Source organism: Mastigoproctus giganteus, chromosome 4, assembly GCF_048544385.1.
Source record: "Mastigoproctus giganteus isolate SK-2022 chromosome 4, ASM4854438v1, whole genome shotgun sequence".
In the NCBI taxonomy this organism is placed as follows: domain Eukaryota; kingdom Metazoa; phylum Arthropoda; class Arachnida; order Uropygi; family Thelyphonidae; genus Mastigoproctus; species Mastigoproctus giganteus.
The window spans coordinates 224485448-224503483 of record NC_143578.1 but is presented as its reverse complement, the minus strand read 5'-3'; the positions used below and the strand labels follow the sequence as shown (position 1 = coordinate 224503483).

Sequence of the window (18036 nt, the reverse complement as noted above, 5' to 3'; positions counted from 1 at the left end):
AAGCAATGGCATCCATGTGCCACAATCACCTTTTCATGTTTGGGGGAAGTGGAGCGACAAAATGAACACTGAGACCGTTCCATTTTTCTGGGGGGGGATGTCATTTTTTTGCATCCAGGCGCTTATGCATTAACTCGCCCATGGATACAGAAAGATAGGATGATAGAAACAGAAAGAAGTCAATGGTTTAAGAAACCAGAAGTCCCTCGATCTTTTTCGGTAAAAAAAGAGTTGAAACGGTCCCTCCAGAGAAAATAAAATCTTCTTGAGTCCAGAATTTGATAAATCATTACTGATTTTTGTCTGCATTTCTAAAATAGCGGAATACTATTGAAGAAAAACAATAAGGGCACACTATTTGTTATGGTAGATATAATAATTCTAGATGTTGCCTGCGTCATGTATGTTATGGAAAAACAATCAATACAGTACTGGAAAAAGAAATTAAATGTAAATATATTGGAAAAATTATAGCCAGGTGAAAGCATGGCACATAAAGAGTCGAATCGATTTAAAAATTTGTTTTATGACATTTTTTGCCTTTTTTTATTTCTTGCTCCATTACGATAAAATGGCCTCTCATACACTAAAATCGACTTTTAGATAACGATAAGAAATTATCTCGTATAACTTGAAAGTGCACGTGAATTTGAAAGTTCAATAACTTGCGTAACTCTTTCTATCTTTTATTGTCTCTTTAAATGCTAAATTTAACCTTCTCCTCTAACAGAAATATTAGTTGGACATTTTTACTCTTAAATATTGTACTTCAAATACATTTTAATTAGCTAAAAATCTTCATAAGAGCAAATATATTTAAATTGAAGCATTTTCTTTTTTCTTTTCATATAAAGGACGTTGAATATAATTTGGTAGAGTGGAACCTTGCCTCAAAGAAACATATATACTGCATTTTAAAGGATTGTAGCTGTATTGGTGAACATACTGCGGTACATTGATCTTGGATTATCTTATTTTTTCATCCCACCTTTAAAATGTGAACTGAATTTTCTCGATGTGGCACGTGACTGCCCTATACATAATTGTAAAGGGTGTTGTACTAAAAATGCGTATTGCGGTACTTCAGCTGCAGAACTGTCTTCTATTTATCGATTCTGTGAATTTTGCGCCGTACGAGCATAAGAACCAATGAGAAAGTAGATACGGCCATCCACCTACCTAAATCCGTGGTCAGACCCGCAGACTTTCAGTCGAAAACTAGGTGGTAAGGGTGTATACGGTCCATGACCGGAGACCACGTTAGTTGCATTGTGCTGCCCTCTTTCGACTAACGCTAATTTTCATAACGTCCATGTTTTGCAGTGTAGAAAACTGACTGTGCGGAGATCTGCAGCTTCAGGCGTCATCTGGGACGGACCTCTAAAGTCACCGACTTCAGCCCACCATGTCCAACGACTGTAAGTGATTTTTTCCTCTTTGTTCTGTTACTATCTTACTTAGATTTCAAAAAGAAGACTGTTTATTGAATGACAAGTTTCGACTTGCTTTTATTATACAACTAAAACGAATGCCTGTGTTGTTTTCAATGATCTTTTGGTATTTCTTTAACCATGAAAAATCTTTTGGTTTTAGCTGTTTAAAATCGTTTGTAAGAGAGAGAGAGAGAGAGAAAGAGAGAGAGAGATTTTTAATCGCATAGTAAATGGTTCTTTAATACAGTGCTAATCGATATCCGCTTTTATTTAAGACATAACAGTGTACTTTTTTATCTTCTGTTTTGTTATAGAACAGTAAAACTGATTTTATTGTAAGAACAGTTGTTCTTCTGGTAATGTTCATAATCGCGATAAATTTGATTTTTTCCAACTGCAAATTCCTGATAAATTTGAAGTTTCAGTATTGAGATATGAGTTTCGTGGAACCCTGTGCAATTTAAAACTGAATATGGGAGATTTAGTATTATCGCCTAGGTATCTCGATAATCATCATTTAGAAGAGAGTTTCCATTATTTCTTGTATTGCTTTATCGTGTCCATTTATAATTCATTTTTACGCATTGCGAATATGCAGAAGAATAAAAATTAGGTCGTGGGGTGTGGTCTTTAGCGAGAATATTCGATCCACAATTATGATTCCAAAGTAAAATAAAATTTAATAATTCGCAACCTATATTGAACCTCTAATCGCATTTATTTTTGACATTAACATCAAGTTTGTATTTGAGACCATTCCAGCAGCATATGAGACAAAGAAGATAAGAAAGAAAAAAAAAAAAAAAAAACGACCAAAAATTTTATAAAGGAAAGAGGGAGTGAATATTTCGTTCTCCAGGCCGAAAATTTTACCACAATTTTCTCTTGCTTAAGCATGAAAAAAAAAAAAAAATAATAAATAAAATAAAACTATGGTATCTTCTGTCTCAGGTTCAAAGAGACTATAATGCTTATGCATAGTGGAAACTTTACAGCTTATAGGACAAGGTCACCATATATGACCTACGAAAACCATAGGATTTACATTTTTTTTTTAATTTTTCAACTCTGACTTCAGTTAGTTTATAACCAGGACATAAGTTATAGCTTCTAAACTTATTACAGTGGATTCCCTCTGCATATTGTGGAAGATTTATTTGTTATAAACAACTATTATATACTAAACTTCACTTCAAATATTTTTGTTTATATGTTAATTTTCATTTAAGGGCAGTGAACAGTCTTCTAGTATCTTTCTAAGCTTGAATCCCTTGTTAAAACAGTTCGACGTATTGTCTTTTCGAATAGTTTTTGCTCCACCCCTTTGTTTTGTACGCTTTGTTCCACAGTTCAGTGACATTGCATAAAATACAGCACATAATTTTAATGTCACGCTACGAAATAAAATATAGCTAGCTTTTCTAGGGATTTTTCAAAATATCTTGTTGTGCAAGTTAAAAATGGGGTTCCCCCCCTATTTAGTGACCTTCACATGAAATCGTTTGTGTACCTAGAGGCCCATGTAGTTAGTGATGATACATCCCAGTGTACTATCTGAGCATGGATATATAAATAGCTCTGCTTTTGTGCTCTGGGTTGTAGGAAGATTGCATGATTTAAGCCAGGCTGAATCACGCGTTTTCGCCATTGCTTAGGCAGGCTTCCTCTCTCCCTCGCTCGTTCGCTCTTCAATTTCAGGAAAATTGCACACTTTTACGACTGCTCTGTCGGTCACCATGGCGACGTGGATGTGTGAGTGGTAGGGGGAAATTTAATGGTACGCTGGGCTAAGCCAACTATGGCGATTCGTGAGTGCATGCATGTCTGAGCACACCACAGATGTGAAATGGTTGCCGTGCTGAATCCAGGGGGAGGAGACCGCTGGGGAAAAACTCAACCAGCACGATTAACGCTTTCGCATATTACTGTACAAAGAAAAGCTGCTTGTGTCCCTTCCAAAGTGTATAAAATTCTCCTTTGTGCTATACTTGTACTGGATCAATCATTAGAGGGTGTGTCGAAGGGAATTAAATGATTGTGGGGAGGGTAAGGTTAGTAGTTGCACTACCTGGAATTAAAATAAAATGTCAAAAATGAAATAAAAATTGATAAATAAATAACGTATTTGTTTATTCAAATTTAGATAAAAATTGGACACGTGCTCTACACTTAATTTTCGGTTTCAAATAGCTTTAGAATCATAAAGTATTTTACAATACTAAAATCTAATTTTAGTATTTTACAATTAGAAAATTAATTTTTCTAATTATATTCTATTAATGTTAATTTCGGATTTCCATTTGGAAATCCATTATCAAGACAATTATTATTATAAAAATCTGTTTATTTTAGTACATAATGCTCTCACCAGATGCTATTTTAGAAGGCGACTAGGCAGTCTTTCACCTATGATAAACTGATAATTTTAAAAATGGAAAATAAATGTGAAGTCAAGTGCCCAATTTTATTTAAAATTGTGTATTTAATACATGTATCGCCTTTCACAATATATTTATATCCTACGATAATTTATATTTGCCTTTCACAATATATTTATATCCTACGATAATTTATATTTGCCTTTCACAATATATTTATATCCTACGATAATTTATATTTGCCTTTCACAATATATTTATATCCTACGATAATTTATATTTGCCTTTCACAATATATTTATATCCTACGATAATTTATATTTGCCTTTCACAATATATTTATATCCTACGATAATTTATATTTGCCTTTCACAATATATTTATGTCCTACGATAATTTATATTTGCCTTTCACAATATATTTATGTCCTATGATAATTTATATTTGCCTTTCACTCAATCGTAATCAAATCTTTAACCTTTAAATCAAAAACTTTGACTGATTCTCTTTCTATAGAGAGACAAACCCAGAAGAGGAGGGCTTGAATTTTATTTAAAGTTCATAATTTAAGCCTTTGTTTTAATATTGATGTTGTAAAAAAAATGACGACCGTCAGGAAATATATTATGGAAGTAGTATGGGTTTGGAAGAACTACATCTACTCCCCAGATGTAGTTTTTCCTTGAATTTAGTCAAACTACCCACTTCTACAATAACAGATGAAAGTTTGTTCCAACCACAGCTGGCTGAAGGCAAACATCGGCACATCTATCACGCAATCATCTTTCCTCAATTTGAATTTATGACCCCTCAGGTGTGTAGTTCGAATAAGAGGAAGATGTCATCGGCACAGGTGCGACGCTAGGGTTTTTGGCGCCCCTAGGCAAAAATGCATTTGGCGCCCTTGAGATACTTTTATTAAATATTATTATAATAAAAAATTTTGAATTTCGGCGCCCCCAGACGTTGGAGCCCCTGCTTATTAGTCTTACCATGTTCCGCCAGCCCTGCATCAGCATTGGGCTTACTTAATCCATTCAAAGCCTTAAACATCTCAACCAGATCACCTCGCACGCGCCTAGTCTCCAGACGCTGCAATTTGCAAAACTGAAGTCTTTCTTGGTAAGACCATCTTTTTGTTGAGGAGAGGCTGTGTCAATTCTTACTCCTTTAGGTGTACATAAAATGCTAGAACAAAAAACAGTAGTCTGACGAATCTTTCACCCTTTGTGAAGCATGATTATTATACATCATAACTCACTACTGGTTTAGATGACTAGCTGGCTGGTTCTCATTTAAAAGAAAGAAGAGGAAAACAATGGGGGCGAAATACTCCGGTTTTGACGTAGAAGAGGCTCTACTTATACGTTTGTTAAACTTTATGATAAAACGGTAGGCATCGGAGCCCAGAATACCATTGCACGATCCTAGTAAATTCAAATATTAATGAATATCTGCCAAAGAGGTTTTATCTGATTGATTCTAACTACGCTTTTTAAAATCAAAAGAAGTACGATATTGGTTATATTTGATTTATTGTTCCTGTTACGAGGTTAATTCTAGATTGGATCAGTTCCAGACAACATCACATACCTCCTATGTGATCTAGGAATGTAATCTTGTCTGGAACTGATCCTATTGGGATTACGCTGACTTCTAACTCTCCCGTGTGATGGAAATGGATGGCGACGATTCAACCAACTGTGCTACCCACGAAGGCTATACTATTCCTTCATAGCCCCTTTACTGCTTAACACACACACACACACACACACACGCGTACTGTCCTCATTCTTCATTCTTTTCATGAAAAGCACTGACTATCAAGAGGAATGGCGCCTATATCATGTTGCTGAGTTCATCCTGCATTAGGGAGTCCCTAAGAAATAATTGCACAAGGCTATACTATCCTCTTCATAGCCTTAGTTCCCTTTCCGCTTAACACACACACTGTCCTCATTATTCTCACGAAAAGCACTGATTATCAAGAGAAATGGCGCCTATATCATGCTGAGTTCGTCCTGCATTAGGTAGTCACTAAGAAATATAAATGCGCAAGGCACAATACACTACGAACTTGAAATTCATTATAGAACCTTCAGTGAAAATACACCACTCTTTGTTCATAGTAGTGAACCACAAAAATAGTCTAAAAGGTATCGATTTAATTGTATTTCATATTGTGACTACATTCGCAACAAGTTACCATGATATTGCACTAACTCGAATAAGTAAATGGAAAAGACTATTGTTACTTATTCTCGGGGGGTATGACCATCACCCAGCCGGCACCGTTTCAAGGCTTATTGGTCTATCATCGGTGGGAGGATAGGTACCCTTTTTTTTTTTTTTTTTTTTTATGAGAACCCCAAACACGAGAGGTATTAAACCTATAGTACTTAGTACCGTGCTTGGGTTGGAGGTTGAGAAGACGAAAGAAGATATTTGTTGATATTGGACTTGAACTTCTGTAGATTGTAATTTTCAGGAAATTACTGAAAATTACAATCTACAGAAGTTCCTGGTTTTGCAATCATGACAACCTTTTTTACAAAGGCCTTTTTACAATAGGCCTTTGCCAATGAAATCTTCGGAAACTAGGTGGCAGGGCCTGCCAGAGTACGAAATATAATCTACTGGGTAGCTGACCTGCTTTCTCGTGGCAAGTGTGGGCAACGGTGGGTTCCATTAGGGGCCCAATGGCTAAATGGTCAGAAGATTTTTTTTTTTTTTTGATTTGGTAGTTGTTGGCGCATCGGCTTCTGTGGCCATATTGCACCTCCCAAGGTTTTTGCAGTACTTTGATCCAAGCCCGAGGCGGGAATCGAACCCGCGACCTTTGGGTTGCCGGGCAGGTACTTTACCCGGTCAGAAGATACAACGCACCGCGACATTACACAACAGAACAATACCCATATATTTTTTTAAATCTCTGGACTCCACAGAGTATGTACAGTGTTTCACGAACAATGATACAACGTGGAGATGGGGGAAACCCCCTGGTGCCGTTAGACGCTAAGTACTTTACACTTTACATGCCAACCCACTTATGAAGTATAACTCCACAATTAGAGAGATGCCAAAATAGTAATGGTTACTAAGAAATTGAAACGGTGCCGTCTGGGTGGTGGTGGTGGTGGTATCCGCTGAGAATAAGTACCAATAGTCTTCTCGATTGGTGAAGCATTACTTATTCGAGTGCAATATCATGGAAACTCGTTGTGAAGGTAGTCACAATATGAAATACAAATAAATCGATGCCTTTTAGCCTACTTCTGTGGTTCACTACTATGGACAAAGAATGGTGTATTTTCACTGAACGTTCTATAGTGAATTTCAAATATAAATGCATTATGCCAGTGCATTTATATTTTTTAATAACTATTACAATACTATGTACACCTTTTGGTATCTCTCATATTGTGGAGTTATACTTCGTAACTGGGTTGGCATCGTTGCAACACCAAGGTACCTGCCCACCCACCGACGATAAGCCAGTAAGCCTTCTCACTTGGGTACCTACCCACCCACCGAAGAAGGGCCAAAGAGCCCTGAAATGGCACCAGGGGGAGCCTGCTGATGTCCGGAGTTTCCAAGAATAGGTAACAACAGCCTTCTCCACTGGGGAAGCGTTGCCTATTCGAGGAGTTTTAGTTTTTGAGTGGTGTGAGTTGAAGGAGTTACTGTCCCTTTCATTCTTCTACACAGTTTCTTTTCCTCTTCCACTATTACTTTCCCTCTACCTTTTTGCTTTTCTAAGTCTAATAGGGACAACTGGATAGTCGAGTTATTGTCCCACACAAATACAAAATAAGCCTTCTAACTGTGTCGTCTGGGGGAGGGGGTCTTGATGGGGCCTTCGTAATTGCGAATAGGTAACAACAGTCTTCCTTAATGGGGAAGCATTGCTTATTCGGGGGATTTATGAGCGGTTTAGTTCAATGAGTGTGTGAGGAGTAACCGTCTCTTTCGACGGCATTTCTTCTTCTTCCACTATCACTTTCCTACACCTTTTTGCTTTCCTTAGTCTAATAGGGACAGTATGTGGATAACAGTGTTTTATCCCATACCATTTTTCAAACTGTGCTGTCTGGGTGGCGGTATTCGCTGAGAATAAGTAACACTCTTCTCCATTGGTGAAGCGTTAGTTATTCGAAGTAGTGCAATATCATGTTAACTCGTGGTCACAATATGAGATACAATTAACTCGATGCCTTTTAGACTACTTCTATGGTTCGCTGCTATGAACAAAGAATGGTGTATTTTCACTGAACGTTCTTTAGAATATTAGGGAGTACCATACCCTGCCATGCCTACAGGGAGTCATGGGTTGGTTGACTGTTTGGGGGTTTCCTCGGTGTATTGACTACTCATAGTGTGTTAGTCCATAAAGTGTGGTAGTTAATATAGTCTTTATCTTGCATTATGTCTGTACAAGAGTGTTTGCACAAGCCAATTTGTGCTTTGCAAGGAAACCTTACTCCCTTAAAAAAAGAAAAAGAAAAGAGATTGGGTAATTTCCGAGTACATTCTGAATAATGCATCTCTTTTTGGAGGATCTCCTTGAATAACAACCTTTTGTTATTCAAGGAGAATAATAAAAGGTTGTTCCAAAAAAATTCGACATTATATTTTATAAATCAGTGTGCCCCCCTAGAGGGAGCACCAGGAATAAATTTTCAAATAATGATGCCTGCAATACTAATTTGAGACAAATTTTTATTTACAAATTAAATATGACTGTAACATTGTACTATTTTAGAATATGCAATCCTCTCAGAGTTAATCGTTCATTGCATGTTTTTTCTCCCTTCTTTCATCCAATAAATAGATCATAGAGTATGTGCTTGTTCTGATTCTCAGTAACTTTTGTTTCGATTGTTATTTCGCTTATATTATATAAGCGAAATAACGTTTATATCATTCGAATGATTCATTCTATTATGACCTCATTCGATTATGACAAATATCAATAAATTTGACAAATATGCCCATCACTACTTTTATAGCAGGAGTTTACTTGGGCTATTGATATTTCTTATGGTATTCTACACTGCTCGACAAAAATTAACAGAACGTAGAAAACGTGGTATAACTCGTGCAGCTTGCGATGAGCGGGACAAAATTTGGTATGGTGGTGTACCACAGAATAACGATGAAATGAGGAGACAGCGAGAAACTTGGGACAGGTATAAAGGACATTTATAGGGATTGTATATGAATTACTAAAAAGATCACATTACAGAAGTCGATACAAGAAGCTCGAAAATATGGTCACATGACATCAGTACGGCGTATGATCCCCTTCCAATGGCTAAACAGAGGTGAACCATGCTCTACATAACAGTGTCTATAAGATTCTGTGGCAACAAATCGCATTCTTCCATTCCATTCCTTAGCTTACTAAGTGACAGAGGAGTTGACTGTCGGCGTTAAATGCGACGCCCAAGGGACGTCGGCTGATCGTGCTGGCCACAGCAGGCGTTGGATGTCTTCAGTTTCAAGATGTTCCTCCACCACTTGAGCTCTATGTGCAGTGTCGTTGTCGTGCATGAAAATCTGGGCCGACCGCAACCCTAAAAAGTCGCATGTAGGGTTCGAGGATCTGTACCCGATACCTCTGCGCAGTTACGTATCCCTATCAAAAACGTGAAGAGGTGTCGGGTCGTTGATCATTATTTCGCCCAACACGAGAACACAGCCTCCACCGTAAGTGTCCCTTTCTCTGATGTTGAAGGGATGGTACAGCATTCCTCGTCATCTCCAGATGAAATAACGTCTAGAATCTGTTTGTAGGCTAAAAGGGGACTCATTAGAGAACACAACTATACCCCATTTGTCAGTTCTCCAAGTCACATGATGTTCATGGCACCATTTTCGACGAGTTCTGCGGTGGTTTGAGGTTAATGGGATACAAACCACTGGCTTCCTTGCGTAGAGTCCATGAATTGAACTGAGTCTTCTTAACACAGTCCGGTTGGAAATGTTTTCACCTATGACCGCAAGAGATAATTGATGACACCTTGCTGTTAAAGCCAGACGCGGCCTTTGTGGTTGAAGTAGCTCACGGGAGACCTTGTAATGTTTCCTGTCTCCTGAAACTACTTCCATAGTGTCGAGACGCTACTGCGTGACCCATTAAGCAACGTGACACATTAAGCCAACTTGAAGACTGCCTGTGTTCAAGTTACCCAATGGCCCGACATCTCAAATAATCATCTAAACGATGACTTGTCATTCTGAGTACCGGAGATGTGGTTATCCCGCTGAGCAAGCCAAAAAATGGGAATTCATGCCTATGCGAGTGAAAACACGGGTCGCAACCCGTGTTTTCACTCGCATAGGCATGAATAATTACATAATGTGTGGCTCTGCAAGATGGTAGATAGATTTCTATTGGATACTCGGAATTTGCTTGCCAGGATGCCAATTCTATCAAAATTCGTTATTCGGCTTCACAGTTCACAATAAAATATTCATGAAAAACATTTTGTTCTGTTAATTTTGTCGAGCAGTGCAATTCAAAGAGATTTTTCGTAAGTTATTTTTATACCATTGTATATTCACTGGCCAAAATTTGTTTGTGGTGCAGGCTGAAAAAAAAAAAAAAAAAAAACAGAATAATTTACTTGGAAAAATGCGCCCTTCTGCCTCAATTGGCCTTTACAGCCCGATGGGATTCGAACTTAAGACCTCCTCAAACAATTGAGAATTGGTAGAACTATTATACTATCTCGAAGAATGGAATATTTGAAATTTAATTTTTTTTTTTTTTTTTTGAATATTCTTAGTTTGAATGAATTTTCTGAGTGACACCATAAATTTTCCTGTTGGTACGAATAAGTGAATCAATTTGTGTTTTTTATATTAACTGAAGACTGCACCCTTTTCTTTTATGGAGGAAAACATGTTCAGCTGCTTAAAAATTAAAAAAAAAAAAAAAGGATACAAATGTAACGTCAATCGACATGGACTATGTTTTTATAAAGTAATAATAAGATACTAAAATAAAATAATATACCGTGTTACCCACCTGAATGGCAATACAGCATACTAGTTTGTTTACTTTTTTTGCACAAGAATATACACCGATGAGCCAAAACATTATGATCAGCGAGTCGTTATGCAAATCGAAGCAACTGCAGGTGAACTACGGCGCGTGCGCGGGTCGGGAAACGGTATAAAAAACACCTGATACTGAGCTTCGTTAATCAGCTTTACTCTTGTTCTTCAGATGGGAAAGGCAGCGGACTTAAGCGAGTTTGACAAAGGCCCAATTGTAATGACCAGACGACTGGGTCAGAGCATATCCGAAACGGCACGGTTGATGGGATGCTCACGGTCAGCCGTGGTTAGTACCTACCGAAAGTGGTCCGAGGGGGGGACCCACGAACCGCCTGCGAGGTGTTGGAAGACTGCGGCTCATCGATGCTCGAGGTAAGTGAAGGCTCTCCAGGATGGTACGTGGCAACAGAAGGGCAACTGTGGCGCAACTCGCCGGTAATTGGAATGCTGGTGACGGGAGTAATGTGTCACAATGCACAATACATCGAACCCTGCTGAAAATGGGGCTGCATAGCTGCAGGATGCTCTGAGTGCCCATGCTAACCACGGTTCACTGGCGACAGAGCCTACAATGGACACGCGAGCATCGAAACTGGACCTTCAGTGATTGGAAGAAGGTTGTCTGGTTCAATGAATCACGTTTCCTGTGCACCATGTGGACGGCCGGGTACATGTGCGCCGTTTACCTGGGGAAGTGATGGTGCGTGGATGCACCGTGGGACGAAAATAAGCCGGTGGTGGCGGTGTCATGCTTTGGGCGATTTTCTGCTGGGTCCAGTCATCCATGTGCCGGGCACTCTGACGTCCACCACCACCTACTTAAACATCATTGCTGACCAGATACATCCTTTCGTGGCAACGGTCTTCCCATCTGGTGGTGCCATCTTTCAGCAGGATAATGTACCATACCACACCGCCCGGATTGTTCGAGACTGGTTCACGGAATATGAGGAAGACTGACTTCCAGGTTTTGCCCTGGCTTCCAAATTCCCGAGACATCAATCCCATCGAGCATCTGTGGTTTGTGTTGGAACAGCAATTCCGATCTGCAGCATCTCAACCACGGACCTTACAGGAGTTAAAGGATCTGCTGGTTACGTATTGGTACCAGATACCACAAGACACATTTAGAAATCGTGTAGCGTCCATGCCTCGCCGGGTACGAGCTGTTTTGGCTGCACGTGGAGGACCAACATCATGTTAGGTAGGTGGTTACAATGTTTTGGCTCATCGGTGTACATATGCAGTTAGTGTTTTTTCTCTGTAACTTGCATGTATTCTATGGTCTGCTTGCCGGATGACAAACCGAATTTCCAGTAGTTAAAAATCCTGCAACCCGGCACGAGACTGATTCTCTGAAAATGCTATAAGTTCATCCTATCTTGACGTGATCCAAACCCACGTGTACCCGTACGCACGAAATATGTACGCATATTTGTACGCATCTTTAAAGAAAATGTGAAACGGAAATGACGCAAATTACACCATTTCCTAAATTACGCTAATGTATTTGGTATCTGGTAGAAGTGGATATCGATATTGTTTTGGAAATATATTTTAAGTATGTTAAATTGAAAATTTATTACATTTTTTTATAATTAATTTGATACTTATTTTGGATAATTATTATTGTTATATATAATTATTAATATTGAATCTGAAAGTTTATTTCTTTATTATTATGAAACTTCAGAAATTAATGCTAGCGATTTTATTCATATACAGAGTTTCAGTCGGGCAGGGATAAAACTCGATTCGGTTGGGACCGGGTATGGGTAATGAATTTGAAAAACAAATTTAGGCTCGGATCGGGTCGGGCCGTCTACACTTCGGACCGGACCGGGAAAGCTTTTATTCTTGCATAATATTACTGCCCGTTACTTACTTACTGAATTAGCCTTAGTGATTGAAATATTTATTATTTAAATTAATATTTTAAATAGCGTCATTTAGGAAGTGACGCCATTTCCCTGTCAGTATGAACGATTAACGTTTTATTCCCATGCCCGCAACTTACGCTACCGAATCAACGTTAGTGACTGAGTTAGCATCGTTCATTTTTTTTTTTTTCAAAATAATTTTTTAATGTTTTGCGGGCTCCAGGGTTTCCCCTATCCTCCTAGCATCGTTCATACTAAGACGGAAGTGACGTTATTTACGTAAGAAAATTTCGTTACCAATTGGTTTTGCTTCAGTCCGAAATTGTAATAGGTGCTGCCAAAGATGTTTTCACATCAAAAGGTTCAGGTTCGACTCCCGTCAATGACGCGAAGGGGCTTTTATGGGCTTTTTCACTGCATGGCTGAGTTAATTGGTTGCAGACGAGGATAACAAGGTCCCCCCCCCGCAAACGCGGATTTACGGACGGCGAGAATACAGATCACTTCTCGCAGTCGTTCTAACCATTCTCTCTGATATAGGCACAGGCAGAGATTGCTTTACAATATCGAAAATCTGGCAGACTGTGACAGGTTTGTTTTCTGTCACTAGCCAGCAGATCGACCTTCTGACACCAGCCGAGCGACATGTCCGACTACTTTCCTTCCACCCATTCTTGGCAACAACCGTTCGGGCATCGCGACCCACACTCAAGGCGATCTGCAGTACTGATCATCCAGCTTCTGTCAACCCAATGATCTTACCTCTTTCAAAGTCCCTCAGCTATCGCATTTCACACTCTTAGACAGTAATTCGCCCACTGTTTTCTTTGTCTGCTAATGTTTAATTTTTTTACTCTGCCTGCAGACTCTTAAGTCAGGACAGTAGCAGAAACGTTACCAGATTGTCTACTGCACTGATCAATTTGATATGCACATCGTTTACGTCCATATACCTCATAGCCATTCCTGTATTTCCAAATAAATCCGTCTACTCTGTCTAATTTCAGCAGTGAAGTCTGCAGAGACTTCACTGCCAACACCATCAGCTTTTTAAAGTCTTAGAATCAGTGGCGGACTAAGGAAAAATTTGGCCCTAGGCACGATTCTCATTTCGGGCCCCACCTAGGGTTGCCATCTTTGAATTGGTTAAAAAAAGTATTCTATTACTAAATATAAAAATACAGGTCTTGTATTATGTTGAAAGCTAAAAAGAGTCCTCTGCCTATAAAAATTTATACTATAAAAAATGTATAATAAAACCGTTTTACGGGCCCTAGACAGTTGCCTAATCTGCCCCTGCTTGGAATTGACTACGAGACTCTCTGCATTAACAAAATTTACAGGACCAACATCCTCAAAGAACTATATCGCATTATCCGGTACTACCCACAAAAAACTTTTTGCAATATATACGCCTCAATGTAGGAATTGTGTTTAAAATTATGTACATACTTCCATTTATAATTGTCTTTAATCTTTTTTTGTTAAACAAAAAACATTGTAAACCCTTGGTACCGTGTCGTGAAGGGTTGATGCTTGTATCGCGCCCTGTAAATAGGGCGCGATATTTTACATGCTTGCAATGCGTCCATCTCAGTGAGATTTATATGCATTCAAGAAATGAATCAACGTAGGAAGTTTGATGTGAAACTTCCATTTTTCACAGATGATGATATGCTTTTATATTCAGGTGAAAGGTTACAAGTGACAGATGAAAATATTATATAATTATTTACAGCTAAGTAAATACTTATGACTACATTATCACCAGGATATCGTCAATACTTTACAGTTTATAAACGTATTGAACAGAACTGCATAAAATTTTACCGAGAGAGAACAATAAAATATATTCTCTAGCACAAAGCACTTCTGAAAATACAAAGCGTGCTGCAGCATACCTATTGGAAGTTTGGCAGGAGAATGCTACTTTTTATTTTAAATTTTTAATGATATACTGGTCATCACAGTTTCTTTAGTCCTGTCCAACGTCAGAAATAGTTGCTGCGCTATATCTCAGTAAGTGTTCTTGAGTGAGTTATAGCTAAGGGAGCGTGCACCATGTTCTCCGCATGAGGATACGTTTATAGTCTGAACTGAACCTCAACTCATCTGTGAAGATGAAAATGGTCAATTTGTCTTGGCTTCATCTGCACAATGTGAAAAACCAACGGCTACAAACCTGTCTCCTTTCCTGAAGCCCTCTCTATACAGTTTGACTTGAAAATATCGTTCTGAGAGCTTGAAAGCTGTATGGATGTCAGCTGTCACTTGAGTTTGTTCCCAGATATTTTCAAATCAGCGATGAAGTGCCAAACTAGTGTATGATGAAGAAGTACAACCGTTCTTAACTTCCTTTATTCGGCATGCCATGATCCTGGAATAACGTACGTAGTCACTAATGTGCATATTGCGCGGTGAAATCCATTCGTTTTCCAAAAAAAAAAAAAAAAAAATTCGCCGCCCAATGTTAAACTGTGGCGATGAACTATCAGCCGAAAGCAATTATAATGACGATGTAAACATTTTGATCCAAAGGGAGGCCATACTGTAGTATCAAAAGAATCTTACTCGCTTGACATCTGTAAATCTAACATCAAAGAACATTTATTATGTGTAATTCTTCCCATCGATAAGTGTATATGAGACGGCCAGCCCATGGGGAAGAGATTATAGCGGGTGCAACTTACGTTTATTCGGGGACCTATCCTTGGTCTCCCCAAGTGAAAGAGTTCCAAATCCCAATAAAGGGTTCTCTTTCAGTTCCCGAAAGATGACCGGGTGGGCAATATTTTAATTCTATCCGAACTCCTGGAATTCAGAGAGCCCGGGAAGAAAACTGTGTCCTCGGACTGAATCCTGGAGTTCAGGGAGCTGACTCTGTTATATGTATCAAAAATTCAATAAATTAATTTATTGCATTGATTCATTGAAAGCTAATCGCCTCGTCCAAAATTAATATAAAGAAATAAATTCATTTAATAAATATAAATATAATCTAGCATTAATTCAAATGGTTATCACCATAAGCGAACTGAAATAAGCTTTAAAAAATAATAATACTGAGAGTAATTAAAACATGGATCAGCTTTGGAGGTTGGTACATAAAATATGCATTTCTTCAGCTGCTGATGTCCACATTCAGGGCTATGTGCTAATACGGAAAGCGAATGGTTCTTTCCACTACTTCCCTGATCACAGCTGATAGGCTTCTTTCCTTTTCTCTCCCCACAAACGCATATCGTCAGACATTCATGTACCACAATACTTACAAAGCACACAAAGGAAATACATGAGGTCATAAAAAGTATGAAAAAAAAAGGGGGGGGGGCAGCAGGACCACTGGGGATGTGGTTGAAATGATAAAAGCATTTGGTAAAGGCGAGAATAGAGTGCGCGTAGAAGTCGTTCAGAAAAATGACAAGGGGAGAACCGATAAGAAGTGGCATCCTGGAGTGTGGAAAGTATTAAACTGACAGAATATTTATTGAAGATTGTGGAAAAATGGAGACACGACGAGCATCTACAATACTGAAAAGGAGAGAGAGAGAGAGAGAGAGAATAAATTTATATTTCCTTAAAGAACCTGACTTTTCTTTTTTTTTTTTTAAGATATAAAAATCAAGATATAACACAACGGAGACAGCAGCTCTTATCAGAAGCAATGTATGTATAGTCAATCTGCTGTTGCTGTAATATGAGAAGTGAACATTCACATGGCTTATCGTTTCACACTTTTTTTTTCTTTTTTTTTTTTTTTTTCAGAATGACAGTATACTTGTATTGCGGTTTTTATGTCGCCTACGACGAAAGTGCTTCTCAACTATCTAGAATAAATTTGCAAATTTCTTTAGGTAAATCTATATCTCAAGAACACAATTTACATATTTACAAGCATATAATGCAGTTTCGTTTTTCTTAGTCTTTAATAAACGCTAAAACATTCGGGTGTGAATAAGCCAGAATTTTTCTGGTTGTAACTAGCAACCAGGAAAATCGGATCTCTCGTTCTGACTTCACCTTAAAAAGGAAAGATAAAACAAACGCTATAGCTGCCTAAGTGTTCGCCAAATATTTCATCGTTAAGAATGATAGCAATTTGTTGTTAGACATGTTGCTGTGTTACCCAATCGGCACAGTAGGTATGTGCCTGGAGGATCACCCCCCGTAGGTCGAATTTCCTACTCTAAGTCTGGTGCGGCCGCGGGTGGCGATTTTATCCCAAATTTTGTACGTAGGGCCTCCCAAGAGGGCTTAACCATCCACCACTGATGCTATTATGATGAAGGCGGAATAGAGATATTTGAGAGATATAAGAGTGTAGAGATAGTCTGTGAGAAGCAAGCATAATCCATTTTCATTCATCGTGATGAATGGAATAGAGAACGGTGGAAGATGGAAGCTATTCATATTTAAGAATATGACTAACTTCCATCATTCAGTTTTTCTTCAAAAACTCGTTTTAAGAGAATAAAAAAGTATAAATACAAAAAAATAAAATAAAACAACAATAAAAATGACCAATCAAAATTAGAAACGGAAAAAATTAAATTTGCTATTCTGCGAAAAACAACGCGAAAATTTCTGTAAAAATTCATTTTCTGTGTTAAGAAAGAGAAAAGAAACAAGTTAAGATTCTGAAAAGAAACTTTATAATCTTAACTTGTGCAGTGATTCAAACTGTCCCTGCTACCTGTGAGGGAATCAGATCCACAGTTTAGAAAGCACATCATGTGTGATGATAGGATCCCAAATATCTCTATAAATTCCTAATTTTCATTTACTCTTGGCAACTAACTCCAAAATAGATAAGTGTGGAATTCTGGGTAAGAAATTCAAAGGAATGATTAAATATCATTAAAGATTTTCATAATTGAATACTACAAGAAGTAGCCAGAAATTAAGTTCTGAGAACGGAGTAAAGTTCTAAGTTTTTTTTTTTTTTTTTTCCCTCAATGTGTTCATTCCGAAGCTCAGTACACTTATTTACTTAGGCTGCAAAGAGTTTAATCCTTCAAAAAATATTCTTCAGGCTGAGCATCAAACCAGGCTTCCACAGCTGCTTTTAGCTCTTCATTATCCTTTAAATGAGTTCCATGAAGATGAGATTTGAGGTTTCTGAAAACAATAAGTCACTTCGGTCAGATCTGGGCTGGACAGAAGGGAGGTGATTAATTGTTCAGCTCCACATTCACGAATTTTAGTCTGAGCAAAGCAGGCTTCGTTCACGGGTGCATGTCATGGAGAAGCAAGATCCAAATTTCCTCATCACTTTCTTCT

The 18036-nt window shown here is 38.2% G+C and overlaps 1 protein-coding gene across 1 annotated transcript in view; it reads left to right on the top strand.

The window, feature by feature from the left end:
• Positions 1-1225: 1225 nt before the first annotated feature.
• The window catches only part of LOC150087438 (stathmin-like), a 48161-nt gene continuing 31350 nt past the window's right edge, over positions 1226-18036 (top strand). The window contains exon 1 of the mRNA XM_090371189.1: positions 1226-1418. Coding sequence (XP_090227315.1) covers positions 1406-1418 — 13 coding nt within the window. The 5' untranslated portion in view covers positions 1226-1405. The remainder of the gene's footprint in view (positions 1419-18036) is intronic.